Below are 18,329 nucleotides of genomic sequence, written 5' to 3'. Positions count from 1 at the left end.
GGGTTATCATACAATCCAAAAAGCATTCTATTAAACTCTTGCTGTCACCATAGCCTTTCAAATATTATTCAATCGAATCACCATATACCATTATTTTATATTTTGGTCTGATGCTTACTCAACTTTTCTGCTTTCTAGAAACTGGCTTCCTGGATGATGTGTCCTATGATAGCATATCTTTGGGTCCCGGGTACGATCGTCCCTACCAGTTCAACCCCAACATCCGTGAGCCCAGAACCATCCAGCTGTACAAGCATCTCAATCTGAAGAGCTGCATCTGGACCTTCGATGCTTACTATGACATGACTGAACTTATCGACGTATGTGGGGGGTCGGTCACTGCCGACTTCCAGGTTAGTCACAGTAATACACAAAAAAAACTTTTTTACACAATGGATTTTTCACATTATAATCCTTTTTAACATCAGTTTCCATACCAACATCAAAAAGCCACCCACATATCTCTTATCTTGGTTTTAATTATTAACAGTGCAAAGAACATTTTTAAAGCAACTCCTAAGAAAATGTCAGTACAAATATCAGTGTATGATGTACGAGCTGTCCAAATCTGTTGTACAAATGCTAAATCAATACATATGATTCATAGTTTCAAATTCTATAACGTTGCCTCAGGTTATTTATATGCAAACAGAACCAAAATTCTTTCTCCGTGTTCAGTCAGGCTACCACACATGAGAGTATGTGACCCTTGAACACTTGCTGCCGTTATGTTCGTAGGCCCTGTGTGGAAGACTACTCCATTTGCATCCAATTTGAGTCGAATCGAGACTATACCGAGACCAGTTTGCTTGTGGTCAGTTCGGCTTTATGTGAATTTATATTGTGCTTTTCGGCTCGTTTTGACAGGTGAGAGACTCGGCACAGTCATTTCTAACCGTGCAGGTTCCTCTCCATGTGTCCTACATCTACGTGACAGCTCCTCGAGGCTGGGCCTCCCTCGAGCACCACACCGAGATGGAGTTCTCCTTCTTCTATGACACTGTGCTGTGGAGGACAGGTGTGTGTTGTAGGAGTCACAGTAATACAGACTTAATCCAGAATATCATATTATGTCTCAGGGACAGAACTTATCTTCACTTGGCCCAATTCATAACTATATAGTTAATCTTCTCTATATAAGATTTACCAGCTGCAAAGTACTCATTGTCTATATCCATCTGCCAAAGCCTGATGTAAATGTTCTTGTTCTCCTTCTTCCAGGCATTCAGACAGACAGCGTTCTCTCAGCCAGACTGCAGATCATCAGAATCTTCATCAAGGAAGATGGACGTCTAGTAATCGAGTTTAAAACACATGCTAAATTCAGAGGTGTGTTCTTTATTTATTGAATATACAGATCTGTTTGTATTAACAGTGTGTATATATGTTGTGCATATTCTATATTTTATCTTGTCACACATATTTGTGACTTAACATGATAAAAATCACACTTGAAAGTCCACTGATAGCTTCACAATTTGGCAGTAAAATGGCAGTGGTTAGACTTGTCCTCAACTTTTAAACAAACTTCATTAACAATTATGCATTTTAATATTACATCTAATTACATGTTATTATTACATGTCTAATCCTATGTTATTATTACAGGTCTAATTACATGTTATTACAAGTCTAATTACATGTTATTACAGGTTTAATTACATGTTATTACATGTCTAATTACGTGTTATTATTACAGGTCTAATCACATATTATTACAGGTCTAATTACATGTTATTATTACATGTCTAATCACATGTTATTATTACATGTCTAATCACATGTTATTATTACAGGTCTAATTACATGTTATTACAGGTCTAATTACATTTTATTACAGGTCTAATTACGTGTTATTATTACAGGTCTAATCACGTGTTATTATTACAGGTCTAATCACATGTTATTATTACAGATCTAATAGCATGTTATTATTACATGTCTAATCACATGTTATTACTACATGTCTAATCACACGCTATTACTACATGTCTAATTACATGTTATTATTACAAGTCTAATTACATGTTATTACAGGTCTAATTACATGTTATTATTACAAGTCTAATCACATGTTATTATTACATGTCTAATCACATGTTATTATTACAGGTCTAATTACATGTTATTATTACAAGTCTAATTACATGTTATTATTACAGGTCTAATTACATGTTATTATTACAGGTCTAATAACATGTTATTACTACATGTCTAATTACATGTTATTATTACAAGCCTAATTACATGTTATTATTACAGGTCTAATTACATGTTATTATTACAGGTCTAATTATGTGTTGTTATTATTACAGGTCTAATTACATGTTATTATTACAGGTCTAATTATGTGTTGTTATTATTACAGGTCTAATTACATGTTATTATTACAGGTCTAATTACATGTTATTATTACAAGTCTAATTACATGTTATTATTACTAGTCTGATTATATGTCTAAAATGATGTAAAATGATACACAAGATCTATTCAAAATGGGGACATTTCTATTGAGTGCACATCAGTAAAATAGGTATATAGTGAAAATGGTTCTTTTCAAGTTAAGTACATTTTTAAGTTATGTACTTGCAGATTTCATGGAATAATTCAAACCAAAGCAAGATATGTTGGATGAAACTAAACTTTTTTGTTGAAACTTTTGATATTTCTGAATTGTCCTATAGGTCAGTTTGTTCCAGATCATCACACTCTCCCTGGCCACAAATCTCACTTGACGGCACCGGATCACCTCGGAGGCATCGAGTTTGATCTGCAGCTTGTTTGGAGTGCACAGAGCTTTGACTCGCCCTACCAGCTGTGGAGGGCCACTAGCTCCTACAGCAGGTCCAACAACAATTCTGGTTATTTCAGGTCACACTTGTCTTCCTATCTTGATGAAAGCTGATGTCGTATTTCCTTTGTGTTCCAGGAAGGATTATTCTGGGGAATACACAGTCTTCTTAATTCCCTGCACGGTGCAGCCCACTCAGCCATGGATTGATCCTGGAGATAAGCCTCTGTCCTGCACAGCTCATGCTCCTGAGAAGTGCGTTCTTTGATCCATCCTGTTTAGAATTGCTGTTAAAATAATTAAGTGATTATTAATGTCTATGGCATGTTCTTGCAACTTCCGCAACAGGTTCCTGCTGCCCATTGCGTTCCAGCAGACGAATCGTCCTGTTCCTGTCGTCTACTCTCTCAACACTGAGTTCCAACTGTGCAACAATGAGAAGGTGTTTATGATGGATCCTGCAACCACAGTCATGTCCATGGCAGAGATGGACTACAAAGGGGCATTTTCAATGGGTAAATTTTCCTTATTCTGTTGAGGCTATTTGGCTTTAAAGTGAATCTTTTTTATTATTATATCTATACAATCTGTATTTTATTTCGGTTCCCTTCTGGCCAGAATTATTTTACAGTGTTTTAATATTACTATTACTATTATTTTACTCTATGTGAGGATGCAAGGTTAAAAAAAAAAAAAAAAAAAAGGAAGAACTGGCTTGGGATTAGAAAAAAGCAGGGTAACCATGACAACTGTTTGACCAGTTATTGTTAGTATCGAATCTAGAACATCTATTTATTATTATTGTTAATAAAACTCCAATAAATATTAGTTTAAATACAGAGGTTGTTTGCCTATGATTACTTAGAGATACTTTATAAATTCATAAAGATGATGCGAGGCATCAGCTGATTAGATAATGTACTAAATATATGCTAACAGCTATATTAAATAGATATCATTGTACTTTGTTCTGTAGGCCAGACTCTGTACGGCAGGGTGCTGTGGAATCCTGAACAGAATCTGAACTCGGCCTACAAGCTGCAGTTGGAGAAGGTTTATCTGTGTACAGGACGTGATGGCTATGTTCCATTCTTTGACCCAACGGGAACTTTGTACAACGAAGGGCCTCAGTATGGGTGTATCCAACCTAACAAGCATCTGAAACACCGCTTCCTGCTCCTGGTACATGACTCTGCACTCTGTTAATAATGTCTGGCTTCTTCCTTTTGCTTACTGTTGCTGTGTATTACATGAGCTGGTTGGCAGAAAATGTATCTATTATTAATTGTATTTTCCAGAAGGATAAGCAGTTTAGGGAATGGATGGATGGATGGATGGATGGATGGATGGGTGCATGGGTGCATGGGTGGGTTGGTGGATGGGTGTGTTTATGGATGGAAGGATGGGTGGATAAATGGAAGGATGGCTGGATGGATAAGTGGATGGGTGAGTGGAAGGACGGGTGGATGGATGGATGAATGGGTGGAATGATGGATGGCTATATGGATGGATGGATAGTATGATTAACGAATCCTACATGAAACAAGGAACAATTAAGGAACAAGTCAGGTCCTGTTATCACTTATGTAATAGAAGCTATAGACACATATTCCCACACCAGCTTATCTTCTTCCTCTCTCTTGAATATAAGAAATAGTTCCTCTGTCCTGAATAGTTTCCTGTGGCGGAAAACCTCTGAATTACTTTAAAAATGCTAAGAATGTCCTTCACTATACACAGAATTGGAAATTTCAGTTAAAATAGCAACTCATATTTGATTCTGCATATTTTAAGATTTAGTTATCTGGCTTTTCATCCACACAAGTCCCCTGTGTGATAGTTGTGACTATAGAAAGAATAACATATTAAAACATGTGCATTAATATCAACCTGTGATTTGCATTGAAGTCAGCACTACTGACAGAGCTACTGTTATAGAATATGAATCAACACCTTCTGGCCAATCAGGTTTACAATTTCAATCACAATGTGGTTTAATGATTCATAAAATGACCGGCTTTTTGTTGCATTTAGATTTCAGGAAGACTTGACAGGAAGTTCAATTCAATTCAATTCAATTCAAGTTTATTTGTATAGCGCTTTTTAAAATAGACATTGTCTCAAAGCAGCTTTACAGAACATAAACATAAAGCAGAAGGTAGACATAATTAATGATAAAGGAAATAACGAATAATAAAAGAAATAAGAATTAACAGAATAAAAATTCTAGATTATTATTAGATGTATATAGTTCACAGTGTGTATGTATTTATTCCCCTATGAGCAAGTCTGAGATGACTCAGGCAGCAGTGGCAAGGAAAAACTCCCTTAAATTGGTAAAGGAAGAAACCTTGAGAGGAACCGGACTCAAGGGGGAACCCATCCTCATATGGGTGACACTGGGGGTGTGATTGTAATATACAGTCAAACAAATGGTGTATTGGTGTGAGGTTTAAGGACTTCTGATCTTCTGAGTACCACAGAGTCTAACTGGAGATGTCTCAGGATTCTTAGAGTCGGCCTCGGCTCAGTGGATGTCCAAAGGCTTCGTCCCACAGAGGACGATGGGAGCTGGTACAGTGTCTGGATGCCTCGGGATGGGTACAAAGAGAAAAGCAGTGGAAAGGGATTAACATATCTGCCGTTCATAAAAATGTGCTGGTCTGATGTACTGGTGCATGATATTATGGGATGTATTATGTGTACACCTGACTAAAGAGATGAGTTTTTAATCTACATTTAAACTGGGAAAGTGTGTCTGAGCCCCGAACACTATCAGGAAGACTATTCCAAAGTTTGGGAGCTAAATAAGAAAATGCTCTACCACCTTTAGTAGACTTAGATATTCTGGGAACTACCAAAAGCCCTGAGTTTTGTGATCTCAGAGAGCGTGAAGGATTGTAACGTGTTAGCAGACTAGTTAGATACATGGGAGCTAAACCATTAAGAGCCTTGTACGTAAGTAGCAGCAGTTTGTAGTCAATTCTATACCTAACAGGTAGCCAGTGTAGAGATGATAAAATTGGGGTTATATGGTCATACTTTCTTGTCCTAGTGAGAACTCTGGCAGCTGCATTTTGGACTAACTGTAACCTATTTATTAAAGATGCAGGACAACCACCTAGTAATGCATTACAATAGTCCAGTCTAGAGGTCATGAACGCATGAACTAGCTTCTCAGCATCAGATACAGACAGGATGTTTCTCAGCTTGGCAATGTTTCTAAGGTGGAAGAAGGCTGTTTTGGTAGTATGGGCGATATGATTTTTAAAAGACAAGTTACTGTCTAGTATAACACCGAGGTCTTTCACTGTCGAGCTACTTGTAATAGTACATCCCTCTAAATGGGAGTTAAGTTGTGAGAGTTTATGTGCACTGGTTTTTGGACCTATGAGTAGTATTTCAGTCTTATCGGAGTTTAACAATAGAAAGTTGCAGCTCATCCAGTCTTTTATCTCTCTAAGGCACCGAGTTAATTTGGACACTGTGGCTATTTCATCTGGTTTTGATGTGTGTCATCAGCATAGCAATGGAAACTAATCCCATGTCTTCTAATAATGTTCCCTAATGGAAGCATGTATATAGAGAAAAGCAGAGGTCCTAGAACTGATCCTTGAGGGACCCCATAATTAACTGGTAGTAAACTGGAGGATTCACCATTTAATTCTACAAAATGGTATCGGTCAGACAGATAGGATCTAAACCAGCTTAAAGCCTGACCATGAATACCTGTGTAATATTGAAGTCACCGTATTGAGCACCTTTCATGGAAAGTGCCAGATCAACGAGGTTTCTTTTTCCCTTACAGGATCGAAAGCAGCCTGATGTATGCGACCACTACTTCCACGATGTTCCATTTGAAGCCAGCTTTGCATCAGATGTCCCCGAGCTGCAGTCCATAAGCACAATGCCTGGTGTGGATGGCTTCACCATGAAGGTTGATGCCCTCTATAAGGTCAGTGGAAATATTTCCAAAAGAGAGTTTTTAAATTTTGCCCTGCAACCATTTGCCTAGTCTGTTAGCTTCTCTAAAGAGAGGAGCCAAGTCTCCTAACTTGTCCACAGCTCGGCAGCCTGTTTGTGTTTTTTTTGTAAAGTCAAAGCACACATCGAAACCTCTAAAATCAGCTAATATACCTGGCATACCTATTAGTCATTATTCGGATTGTGTTATCAAGATTCAGTTCCTCAATACAATTCAGCTCCTTGATGTGTACTTAAAGCTGCACATGCTCTGTTTGACTCCCTAAAATTTCCTTCCGTCGCTCGTTTGTGTAAATATCCGTACTATACATAATGCTGTATTTTCATTATTGCCGTGAGAAATTAATTGGTGGTTGTTAGCTGCTCTGATGTCACAGAGGGACTCTGACCGTCATTATTACAGTGGAGTTAACACGAGAAGCATTTCTACAATTTGAAACATATGTAATAACGGTATAATTAATAAGAAAAAAACAAGCAATTATTTTCCATTCATGGTTAATTTCACAAAAACAAGAAATCCAGCAAACTTTGGACTCAACGCTTGGCCATGTGGAGATCTACAATAGTGTTGATGGCAAACAGATGAAAGCACTGGATAGACTGAAGGACTAAAGCTCTGCTGCTCAGGTCTCTGTAGGTAGAGATGAGACAAATAAATGCTGCTACTTACCTCAAAATTCGTACTTACTTTTCAATTCTGTGCATAGCCATGTCGATTTGACCCCACTTGCCCATGTTCCTGAGTAGGTATATATGAGTTGGAATGGAAAGATGTTAAAGGATGGACAATGTTTCCCCTTTAGTCGAATGCAGAACATATTTCACTGTTGGAAATGTAGGAAACATGTCAGTTTTACAGTTTGAACACCACTGAAATGATACAGATTAAAGAATATTGAATTCTAGTGATATTTTTTATGAGAGGTTTCCTTTTTAACCAGGTGGAGGCAGGACATCAGTGGTACCTCCAAGTCATCTATGTCATTGGTCCAGAATCAATCTCCAGCCCTAGAGTACGTCGTTCTGTCAGTTTAGCTCTAAAACGTGACCTTAGCGAGCAGTCTGTGCTGGATGAGTCGCTTATCTATGACAACGAGGGCGAGCAAGTAAAGAACGGGACCAACATGAAGGCACTGAAGCTCGAGCTGGAACCCTCGGCCACGTTCGACTCGCACACGAGCGGCTCGGTCGGAGGGGGTGTTGTGGCCATCTTCCTACTCATTGTGCTGGTCCTGGCTTCCTGCTTCCTGTTCAGGAAGTGCCGAAAGGTGGACAACAGGAAGGCCATGAAGAACCCAAACACAGAAGAGTATCCGCTGAACACCAAAGTGGAGGTTGAACGACTTGAGAAGAACCTAAAGAACGGCAAGTGCAACGTAAACCTTCTCGGTCAGAGCGCCGACACCTGGAAGGTCAACGGGGTCAAGGTCAAGCAGGTCAACCTGGAGGTCAAACTTCACAACAACCTTAATGATGGTACTGAGGTCTGAAGAACAGAAACTAGAGTATTTAATAAGACACTGTAAAAGCAAATATTTTCTATTACTGGCTGTAATAAAGGAGAGATGTTGCTTTACAAGATGAGTATTTTTATATGACCCCGAGAGGGGGGGAAAAGGGAAAGTCTGTTTGCCAGCTATGCAGTGTAAAGGATCTCGCAACTGAGCTACCTCAGGAAGTTATGTCATCATATTGAATGATCTCACTCTGATCTCAGTCTGATTTTCATTTTGCATTTATACTTTTTTTTTAATTGTTGCGACACTTGTATCATTGCTTTTGATACAGCAATCAGTGGTAGCTCAGCCACCTCATCACTTTATTTAAATGCATCTTATATCCGCTTTATTTTTATTCATCCATTTCAGTTCGATCTCAATGAAAGTATTAAGCACAGGCTACGTGCCAACACTGTTCTGAATTAGGAAAAGATGTAAATACCTTCTAAAGTGCAATTACATGATGACATAGTCATCTCTCGTAACTGATTTTTAGTGGATTTTGTTATCATTTGATCACCGTGGTGCCACATTGAATTTTACCAAGTGCGATTTTTTTATTCCGAATCCAAATACAACACCGTTATTACATATTGTATTATTGACGATTACTTTTGCAAGCAGTAGTGCTGGTTTTTTTTTGTTGTTGTTTTTTTAACACTGTTGTAAAGCTGAGTGTTTTGTGCTAATATATAATGTTTCACTGTGTCTCTCTGCTGTACTTTTTAAACCCTGTGGATTTCTTTTATTCTACTGCACATACAGGCTCCATCAGTGTCCAGTGACACTGTTGACGAGAGATGAATGCCATATTATCTCAATTTATTATTATTATTATTATTATTATTATTATTATTATTATTATTATTATTATGTTACGCTCATATTATATGTATGGCAAATTCAATGTACCGTACTGCCCAAATGTTTTTCAGTGTTGTGTTTTTATGATCTCGTTACATATCACATGGCGCACACGGTGACAGTCTGCAGTCAAAACGCAGGACATTATTTTGTATCTACTTTTTTTTTTTTTTTGGCTGTTTTGCAGAATGCAGTGCCTATCAAACAGAAAAGAAAATGTATGGTGCTATGATTTGTAAAGAAATAATGATGCTTTTGATGTAATGCCTGTACTATGTGCCTTTTTAGTAATAAAAAAAAATCTGTAAAAAAAACATATCTCTTAGCTCAAATTATTCTATGCACTTTTCACTTCCCTGTCTGCTCCATGCTGTGGGTGTGAGTTTTGTGAGGAATACATTTCATGACTATAGTCTCTTTTATATAGTCTGATGGTGGATTTCACACCGCTTTCATCAGGAAGTAGGTCTCTTTTAATAATTGAATAATAGGAGAATAAATATAACAGTAGTGTAGCCTGAATACATGAAAAACCCAAAGGAAGAAAAAGGTTTATAATGAGAAGTTATTTTGTCAGGAATGTTAGTTATGCTGTTAAATGTGCATTCTTAAAAAATATTTTATGAATTATATATATATATATATATATATATAAAAATTTAATTTGGACATCGTGGATGAAACCTGCAGCCACAGCAATGACTGTGAAATAGTTAGATGAGAGACATAATTAAATAATAGTAATAATTTTAAAAAAGTATTAGAAACAAACACACACTGTACAATTAATAGTGACTTGACATACAGCTAAGTACCGTGACTCATACTCAGAATTCGTTCTCTGCATTTAAACCATCCAAAGTGCACACACACACACACACACACACCGTGAAAACACACCCGAAGCAGTATATACAAACATATATATAATGTATATACAAACACTACCAATGATTTATCAAAATATCTCTGGGATGAACTGATCTGAGATTTCCTCAGTAATGTCCTTGTGATTGTGATTTATCTAAAACACAAACTATTAATAGAAACCAAAGACATGTCATCCCATATATCCCATATATCCTTTATAACCACGTGAGATCTTCTGCTCCATGTTACACCTTGGTTCCATGATGTGGACTACATTTTCTAGTGAATATAGTAAATGTCAGAAGATTTATAAAAAAAAAAAAACCCAGCTCATTAAAAAAAAACAACTATCAAATTATGTAAAGGTTCAGCAGTACAGTGTCTTTCCCCCATAAGTATTCACCTGCAATTGACTTAATTTTTTTTTTCCAATTTTTTTCAACATGACAATAAAACCCCAAATATTTTTTAACTGCTTCAAAAGCTCACTAAATGTAAAAGAAGACAATTTTTAGTTGCCAATATGGCACAAAAGTGTGTGTGTGTGTGTGTGTGTGTGTGTGTGTGTGTGTGTGTGTGTGTGTGTGTGTGTGTGTGTGTTAAATTAACAATTTAATATATTGTTATGTGTATTGTGAACTTTAACGTTATATACAATGCATATTACATTTAAATTCATATAAAACCTGGCTAATCTTCAAGGTGAAGAAAAATATACTCTACAACCCATGACACCGGTTCAAAAGTGAACCAATCTGAAGCAAGCTGGAAACCCTGGCACTATAGTACATTGGTCTCCTTTGTCAAGATGTCACAATTCACTGCCCACTCAACCTTTTTACTAGGGCTGTGAATTCCACTCCAAAGCACAAGCATCATTCTCTTTCTCTCACTTCCCTATAGAGAGGAGATTAATTCACTGAGTGTGTATTTGTTTTATTTTTACATTTGTAATTCTACACTGCTCTTTCTTTAATCAAGACATTTGCAACTTATTACCATAGTATAACATTTCCACCTATTTGTATTCCCTGGTTTTTATTTAATTCAGAATTATTGCTGTTATTATTTTATTTTGTTATTATTTACAGCTTTGGCTGGTTTAAAATGGTTTATAAATAAATAAAGCACTTTATATTATTATTATTATTATTATTATTATTATTATTATTATTATTATTATTATTATTATTATTATTAATTACATAATTGGTTATTATTATTATTATTATTATTATTATTATTATTATTATTATTATTATTATTATTATTATTATTATTACATTTCAGTCACTATTATTCAGCCCAAACTACATACACTGTATTAAAAATATAAGACATATTCCATCTCATATTAGTTATTACTTATTTATTATAGATATATAATTAGATTTAAATGTGATCATACTTCAGCTGATTCGGTTACACTGACAGGTCAGTAAGGCTTATAAATAGATCTAAATCTAAAAACTATCCAACATAAACATAGTGGTTGATTATGATCACTACTGTAACAGTATTTTGACCAAAAATCCACACAATATTTTGTGTTCATGTAGCCTAGAGGCCATATGATTATCCAGCAGGGGGAGGCATGTTCTTAGACTCTGAGGGGGAAAAAAACATTTACTGTATGTCTGATGTTTTCCTTCAGAGGTCATTTATGACAGATCAGTTGTCATAATCACTTGACCATCCTCCTTTATTATGCGGTCTCTGTACCAATGAGCCAGAACTAGTAACCCAATTCTATAAGTATGACTACTGCTTCCGCTTTATGGGATGATGAGCTTAGATGTGAAATCAGGCCTCGCTTGACTAAATGTTCAGGTGGAAAAAAAATCTGCCTTCCTGTTGGCTATATGTGGTTTTGAAAAACACATATACTGGTTGCCAGATGTACAATATACATGTTTGATCTAGAAATAAATACATAACCTACAGACTGCAAGGTTTTACAACTTTCCACATTTTCTGTACAGGTTAATGCACTTTGTGAACTACAACTGAAGGTCCCGAAGTGCTTAGACAACTTATTAAAAGGGTTTCTGGTAGTTATCTAAATTTTTACAAATAATAAAACGAGGGGTTTCACAGCTAATGGTTATTGTTTTTTCAAAAAAATTATGGAAATGTTTGTTTTTGGCTTTTGCTTTTTATAGTTTCATTGTTCATCGTAGTTCATCGTCGTTCCTTTAACGTTCACAATTCTTTTAAATGATTAAAACTTTGAAAACTTTGAGAACTTATTGTAGAGGCTATTGCGGGATGATTTCTGAGACAATGTTTTGAGGTTAAAAGAAAACAAATCAACTAAAAGCAACTTTTGTCGAGCTTTGAGAACTATTCCCATAAGAGAACATTACAGAAACATTCTCAGGGTGATGCTTTGTAATTACAAACAATAAAATGCAACCTTTCTCAAACATCGACAGAACATCATCTAAAAGAAAGTTAAAGAAATGTTGGTTTGAGTTTACAATAAATAAATAAATAAACAAATAAACAAACAAACAAATAAATAAATAAAATCATTTTGAGAAATCCCTGGAGAGAATGTTATGAGAACGTTCCTCGAATGTTAGTTTGTGGTTACAGAAATGCTACAGTATATCAAAGCAAACTAGTCGTTGCTGACTTCATTAGCCAAAATATAACTTTCACAAAAAGCAAAACAAAACAAAACAACACCCAAAGGGAAACCAAATACTAAAAACATCATTTGTTTAATGGATCACAGAATTAATCCATTAGTCTGTTTGCTAGATACCATGCAATGGGGTGATTACACAGATTCATGGCTCTCAACCATATTTATTCATTTATTTATCTACTTCTTTTCAATATGTTTGGGGAAGTTACTATTTTAGAGCATTTGGCAGACACACTTATATCCAGAGCGACTTACATTATCTCATTATCTATTTTTTATACAATTGAGGGTTAAGGGCCTTGCTCAGGGGCCCAACAGTGGCAGCTTGGTGAACCTGGGATTCGAACTCACAACCTTCTGATTGGTAGCCCAACAAATTACCCAACCCCCAGGCTACCACATGCCCACTATTAGGTGTATCAAATTATAATAGTATTAAGTTTAGAATTAATCCCAAATCATTTAAGAATATTAATTTAAATCTGATTGGTAATTTCAGTAAAACCCGGAAGTACTCATAATATAGCTAGATAAAGGTAGGAATAAAATTATAATGGCTTAAATATGCATGAAGGTGCATCGTTATCTTCTTGCTCTTATTATTAAATCTGTCTTGTGATCATATCATAGTGTTGGAAATGATTTTACTCCTGAAAGCACGGGTTTCTGTTGCCCTGCTGTAGATGAGTCACGCCGTCCTGCCTGAAACAGGGCTGTAACCAGCTTGGAGTCCTCATCTGTTCATTCACTTTGTTGTTCCACAAATTCTTCCTCAACCAAACAGGGGGAAGAAAAAATAGAAAAGGGCTCCGATCCGCCAGACGGTCAGCTGCGGCGTCCCATCAGAAACCGGAGCGTGTGTTCACACACCAATCGTTACAATAGCACGCTTCGCGCGCGCGCACACTGGAGTTCGGTTGGCGCGTGCTGAGCAACAACAAAACCTCCCACTTCAGTCAGTCACCAGAGTTACGGAGTTTATAGTCGAGGTGTGAGCAGAAAGCCTGGTTATGGTCGAAATAACCGGCGTTCGTCGCCAAACTCGGCCCAAGCCGCGGGTCTGGACTCTGTAATGTCGACTTTATGAGACGAGTTGTCCTTCTGAAAGGGTATTTTTGAGGCGGGTGGAGCAGAGCGCCGGCTAGCATGCTAAAGTGCTAACTAGGGAAGTAGGGAGGAGGCGTTTTCTCCACTAGGCTAACATTAGCTCGCCTAGCTAGTCTAGTGGCTACACACCAAACACACACCCACTTAAAGTGTTAGAAAACATAATCCAGGCTCGGCTGAGGATTTTGTTCTTGAGTTGTTTTTTTTTTAACTCATTTGAATCCGTGTGTGTTTGGAACTGGTTACTGTTGGTTTGCTGTCGGTGGCGTCAGCAGCGTAAAGAGCGGAACGTTAGCTAACGTCTAGAGTGCCGTTAAAAGCGTTAACGACCGTTGGTGAGGTTGAGTTGCTGGAGGAAGTGGATCATGGTGTTCAAGTGACTTCTGACAGAGCTCGAAGGACAAAACGGGTGGTGATGAGCAGATAGAAGCGGTGAAGTGTTGCTTTTTGTTTAAGGAGGACTATTTGCGTGATAGAAACGAGAATGAAGAAGTTTTCGCGCATGCCGAAGTCGGAGAGCGGAGGACTGGGAGGTGGTTCGAGCTCCGGTTCCGGTTGCGGCGGCGGCAGCAACTTCATCGGAAAAGTGTTCGCTATCGGGAGACACCAGGTCACCGTGGACGAGCTCATTGCCGAAGGTAAAGAGATGAACAGGCTGACAAGACACTAAATTAGTGTTGTCTTGCGATTGTCTTGTTTCTGATTGCCTGTTTGCTTGAATTTCTAATGTTGTGAATGCAGTTTTGCGTCCAACCCTTCAATCATCTATCTGCTTTATGCTTTATTCCCCAAACCTGCCTTTTTAGCCTGAGGTGTGTACTGGTGGTCTGCTCCCTGTGCACCACATGACAGCTCTCTTTATTAGGATTATCTACGATCTTAATCCTCTTTGACAGCCCCTTATTCCTTGACAGCTGTCACTTCCTAACTTGGGTAAAATAAAGTTATTTCACTTAACACTTTAGACGCTTATTAATATCCAAAGATGTTTTCCACCCTTGGAATAAATTATTAATTTACTAAATAGTGTGAAAATAATATGGGTCATACATTTCTCTGGAGGAGAAAAGAACTATCCAGGTAGAAACGCTTGTCCTTTTCATAGGAACATTTTGTGCAGTAACTTGAATATGGATAAGTTAGAGGTAGGTTAACGTGTCAGTCTTGCACCTCTGGGATTAGGGGTTCGATCCCTGCTTCTGGCCCGTGTGTGGGGTTTGTATGTTTTCTCTGGGTACTGCAAAGACATGAATCGGAAGCTGATGGCATCTCTAAATTGACCATAGTGTGAATGGGTGTGAGATTGTGCCCTGAAGTGTGTTGGCACCCTGACCAGCATGTCCCCACCTTGTACACAGAATCCACTGGATACATAAAAGGTACATAATTGCATCTAGTACTGTTGTGCTTTTGTCTTCAATAGTTTAAATAATCATTTAAAAACCACTTTTAGCAGAAAACCTCACATAGACTGACCTTATGATGAAATCCCTCCAACAGTAAAATAAAACAACAAGCATGAATTTATAGGCACATACAAAAGTGAAAATAATCAGATGTTTACATCTTTTATGTTGACTGAAGTATACGTCAGTACTTTTATATCAGCATGAATAAAAAGGGTTAGGAAGATCACCATTTTTTAGACTATTGTCAGTTTAGGATGTTAAGAGGCTTTATTGTAGCCACACCTTAGGCCTCTTTTTATTTACTATATGGTATTATTAGAGATAAATCAAATTTAAAAGTTCTGAATTGTATACCACCAATCTGAGCTACAAAAACGATTATAAATATAGAAATACCATGAATAAAGTTCAGTATCCTCAAGGGTGAACCTTGACCTTGGCCTTGCTAGCATGTGGCCATCCTGTTGTAGTCCTACGCATGTCAGCTGCTTGGCCTTCATGAAGTTATAAAGTTAAATCTCCCACCATACACTAGTCAGATTCCCCAGATTTAACAGCAAATAGAGCGGTTAGGTTTTTTCCCCCAGCTCCAACTCTGAAACGAAAGCAAATCAGAGATAACTTGTCATTAGATGCCTTTTTTTTTACACATTTTGTGTGGGGGATTTTTTTTTGTGTTTTGCTTGGAAAACAGAAGTATCAAAAGCTTTGCAGCCATTTCCTTGTAGTCATGTGTTTCCAGCACTTAAGGTGTTCTGGATATGACATTTGAACTCATTGACTTGCAAAGTGTCTGACTGCTTGAACAAGCCTAACATGTTTAAGATGTCACATGACCTTTGGGGGAAATGGTAGATCCGCAAGATGTCGGATGTAGTAGTTTATTCTTGTTATATATGGTCTCAACAGTGTGAATTTTAAAGCCCTTTATACAGCTGTGTGAGTGACAAAAAAGATCACAATGTAATGCTTAACTTAAGGTGTTTGTCTTTCTTTTTGTGAAGGCTTATCTTTGACTTATGGAAGAAGAATGATTGACCACAGACTTATGATTTTTTTTACATACAGCCTGTTGGGACATTGTGAAGCCGTGTGTCAGATGTTCTTTCACTTAAATCCAGCCCTTGTCTTATATTTCTTGTAATGCCAGCAGCAGAGCTTTCCTTTCTGCAAAATGTCATTTTGTCTTTCCAGCTAAAGGGTCCCAACACTGTGAAACTTGCTGACTGCACAGAATTGTGAAATTTCTCTTCCAGCACAGAGTTTGAGTCACACAAACATCTTGCAAGTTCCTTTTTTATTTTATTTTTTATATTATTCCTTCCTCCTTTGCATACTCGAGGGATGCTGGAGCCAAACAGCCATTAACACTGAATTTATTTGTTCATGGCTGATTAACATGGCAGAGAAAGTCTATTGTGCTTTAAATATTTTGTGGAGGTTTAAAAACCGATGTCTCTTTCTAGCCCTTACAAAAGCACACGGAATTTGTATCAGATTCAGCTTTGTTCGCCAAGTGTGCTCAGACACACAAGGAATCTGTTGTGGTTTTTATGGTGCTCTAGATACATACGTAAGAATCAGGTTTATTGGCCATGTGTGTTGATACACACAAGGCATTTAGTTCCAGCTGTTGGTGACTCTCAAGTACAGACATAAATAGTACTGTACATTTAGCTTAGACTATACAAGACACAAACAGAATGACAAGACAAAACAGACTTAAAGTTCTGATTATGCAGTACTTATAGATATGAAGCAGGGAATATAATTATGGTTAGTTGTTAATCAGGGTGATTGCCTTGGGAAAGAAACTCTGCCTGGCAGTTTTGGTAAACAAAGTTCTTTAGCGCCTGCCGGAAGGGAGGAGCTGAGAGAGGTTGTGTCCAGGGTACGAAGGGTCAGTGATTTTTCCTGCCTGGTTTCTGGTTCTGGTCTTGTATTGTACAAGTCCTGGGGAGTGGGGCAGGGGAACATTAATTATTTTTCTGCTGTTTTAACCGTGTTTTACAGTCTGTTCCTGTCCTACATACATAAATGCATACATACATACATTCAAATACAGGAAAATGCCTATATAATGAACATCCATGGTATCTTAATGCATAGTGAGAAAGTGGACTAAACAAAGCCAAGTGTCTTGATGCTGTAGTCTTATTTCTCCTCTATAAATGGAGATGCACTCTTGACAGGGTTAGGGTTAGAATTCAGGCTCTGTGCTGTTTTCATAAACATATATTTTCATAAAATATATTAATAAAGTCTGGTGTGTATGTGTAAGATATTTAAGTCTGAAAATAAACAATCATATCTTTTGTGTACTCAGTGTTTGAAGTGAGCAGGATGGTTATGTTACAGGCTTGTGCCCCCCCCCCCCCCCCCCCCCCAAAAAAAAATAATTGTTTCCGAAAACCTGCGTGTTCCTGATTGTGAACATATATTCTGTCATTTGTGCACATTAATGTATCCAGCTTGCAAAAAATGTTCTGGTGGTGATGTGTAGCCTGGTTGGTGGTAAATCTTTTGTATTATGTTTCTTATGTTCTGTAAAGCTGCTTTGAGACGATATCCATTGTTAAACGCGCTATACAAATAAAATTGAGTTGAGTTGAATTGGTGAGCGTGTTGTAGGTACAGAGGTGCATCACGCCATTCTAGTTTGCATGCATATCAAATGTAAACTTGTTTTTTTGAAAGTCAGTTGTCAGGGTGTAGCGTTTTTCTCGTTCAAGTCAATCAACGCTGGTGACCACAACATGAGCAGCCTACAGAAACTGTAACCACAAATAATAAAACTAAAAACTTTGATTTGTCCAGGCGGTCAGAGCTTTGCAAATGCAGAGGTCAGTCGCACACTATTGAATACAAAGTACTTCATTTTGTACACAGGGATGTGGCATTTATGTTGTACAGAGCACTAGTCATTTGGAAAACAATGGTCAGACAACACTAAAGTCAAGTTATTTTGGATGTTTTTAGAGATTTGGAGTTTTTGATAATTAGTGTGAACATGGCCATAGTCATGTATATTTGGTCCATATGCTTGGTAATGTGGCTTTGTCAAAGCTGCAGTCTACATTATCTGCATACCATGCTGGAGATGAATGAAAGGATTGTGTGTGTGCTTTTGTCTTGTTGTGTCAGCCTAT

The 18,329-nt window shown here is 37.4% G+C and overlaps 2 protein-coding genes and 1 long non-coding RNA gene across 8 annotated transcripts in view; 2 read left to right on the top strand and 1 right to left on the bottom strand.

Annotated features, from left to right (window-relative positions):
- Positions 1-9,731, top strand: part of fras1 (Fraser extracellular matrix complex subunit 1) — a 119,396-nt gene extending 109,665 nt beyond the window's left edge. For both annotated transcript variants that reach the window (XM_047818659.1, XM_047818657.1), the window contains 9 exons: positions 139-353; positions 868-1,018; positions 1,222-1,329; positions 2,685-2,844; positions 2,930-3,046; positions 3,140-3,306; positions 3,768-3,973; positions 6,600-6,746; positions 7,720-9,731. In XM_047818659.1, the coding sequence (XP_047674615.1) occupies positions 139-353; positions 868-1,018; positions 1,222-1,329; positions 2,685-2,844; positions 2,930-3,046; positions 3,140-3,306; positions 3,768-3,973; positions 6,600-6,746; positions 7,720-8,268 (1,820 nt within the window). In that variant the 3' untranslated portion in view covers positions 8,269-9,731. The remainder of the gene's footprint in view (positions 1-138; positions 354-867; positions 1,019-1,221; positions 1,330-2,684; positions 2,845-2,929; positions 3,047-3,139; positions 3,307-3,767; positions 3,974-6,599; positions 6,747-7,719) is intronic.
- Positions 6,601-17,457, bottom strand: LOC125145520. 2 transcript variants are annotated; one of them, XR_007143927.1, is made up of 3 exons: positions 15,577-17,457; positions 7,467-7,602; positions 6,601-6,739 (listed from the first exon to the last, which is right to left on the bottom strand). It is a non-coding gene; the product is annotated as an uncharacterized LOC125145520 (long non-coding RNA). The 2 variants fall into 2 exon arrangements; XR_007143928.1 differs by lacking the exon at positions 15,577-17,457 and adding an exon at positions 7,744-7,885.
- Positions 13,597-18,329, top strand: part of bmp2k (BMP2 inducible kinase) — a 38,607-nt gene continuing 33,874 nt past the window's right edge. For all 4 annotated transcript variants that reach the window (XM_027138435.2, XM_027138434.2, XM_027138433.2 and 1 more), the window contains exon 1: positions 13,597-14,409. In XM_027138435.2, coding sequence (XP_026994236.2) covers positions 14,256-14,409 — 154 coding nt within the window. In that variant the 5' untranslated portion in view covers positions 13,597-14,255. The remainder of the gene's footprint in view (positions 14,410-18,329) is intronic.

Source organism: Tachysurus fulvidraco, chromosome 9, assembly GCF_022655615.1.
Source record: "Tachysurus fulvidraco isolate hzauxx_2018 chromosome 9, HZAU_PFXX_2.0, whole genome shotgun sequence".
NCBI lineage: Eukaryota > Metazoa > Chordata > Actinopteri > Siluriformes > Bagridae > Tachysurus > Tachysurus fulvidraco.
The sequence above is the reverse complement of the archived record's forward strand: the minus strand, read 5'-3'. Positions and strand labels throughout refer to the sequence as shown.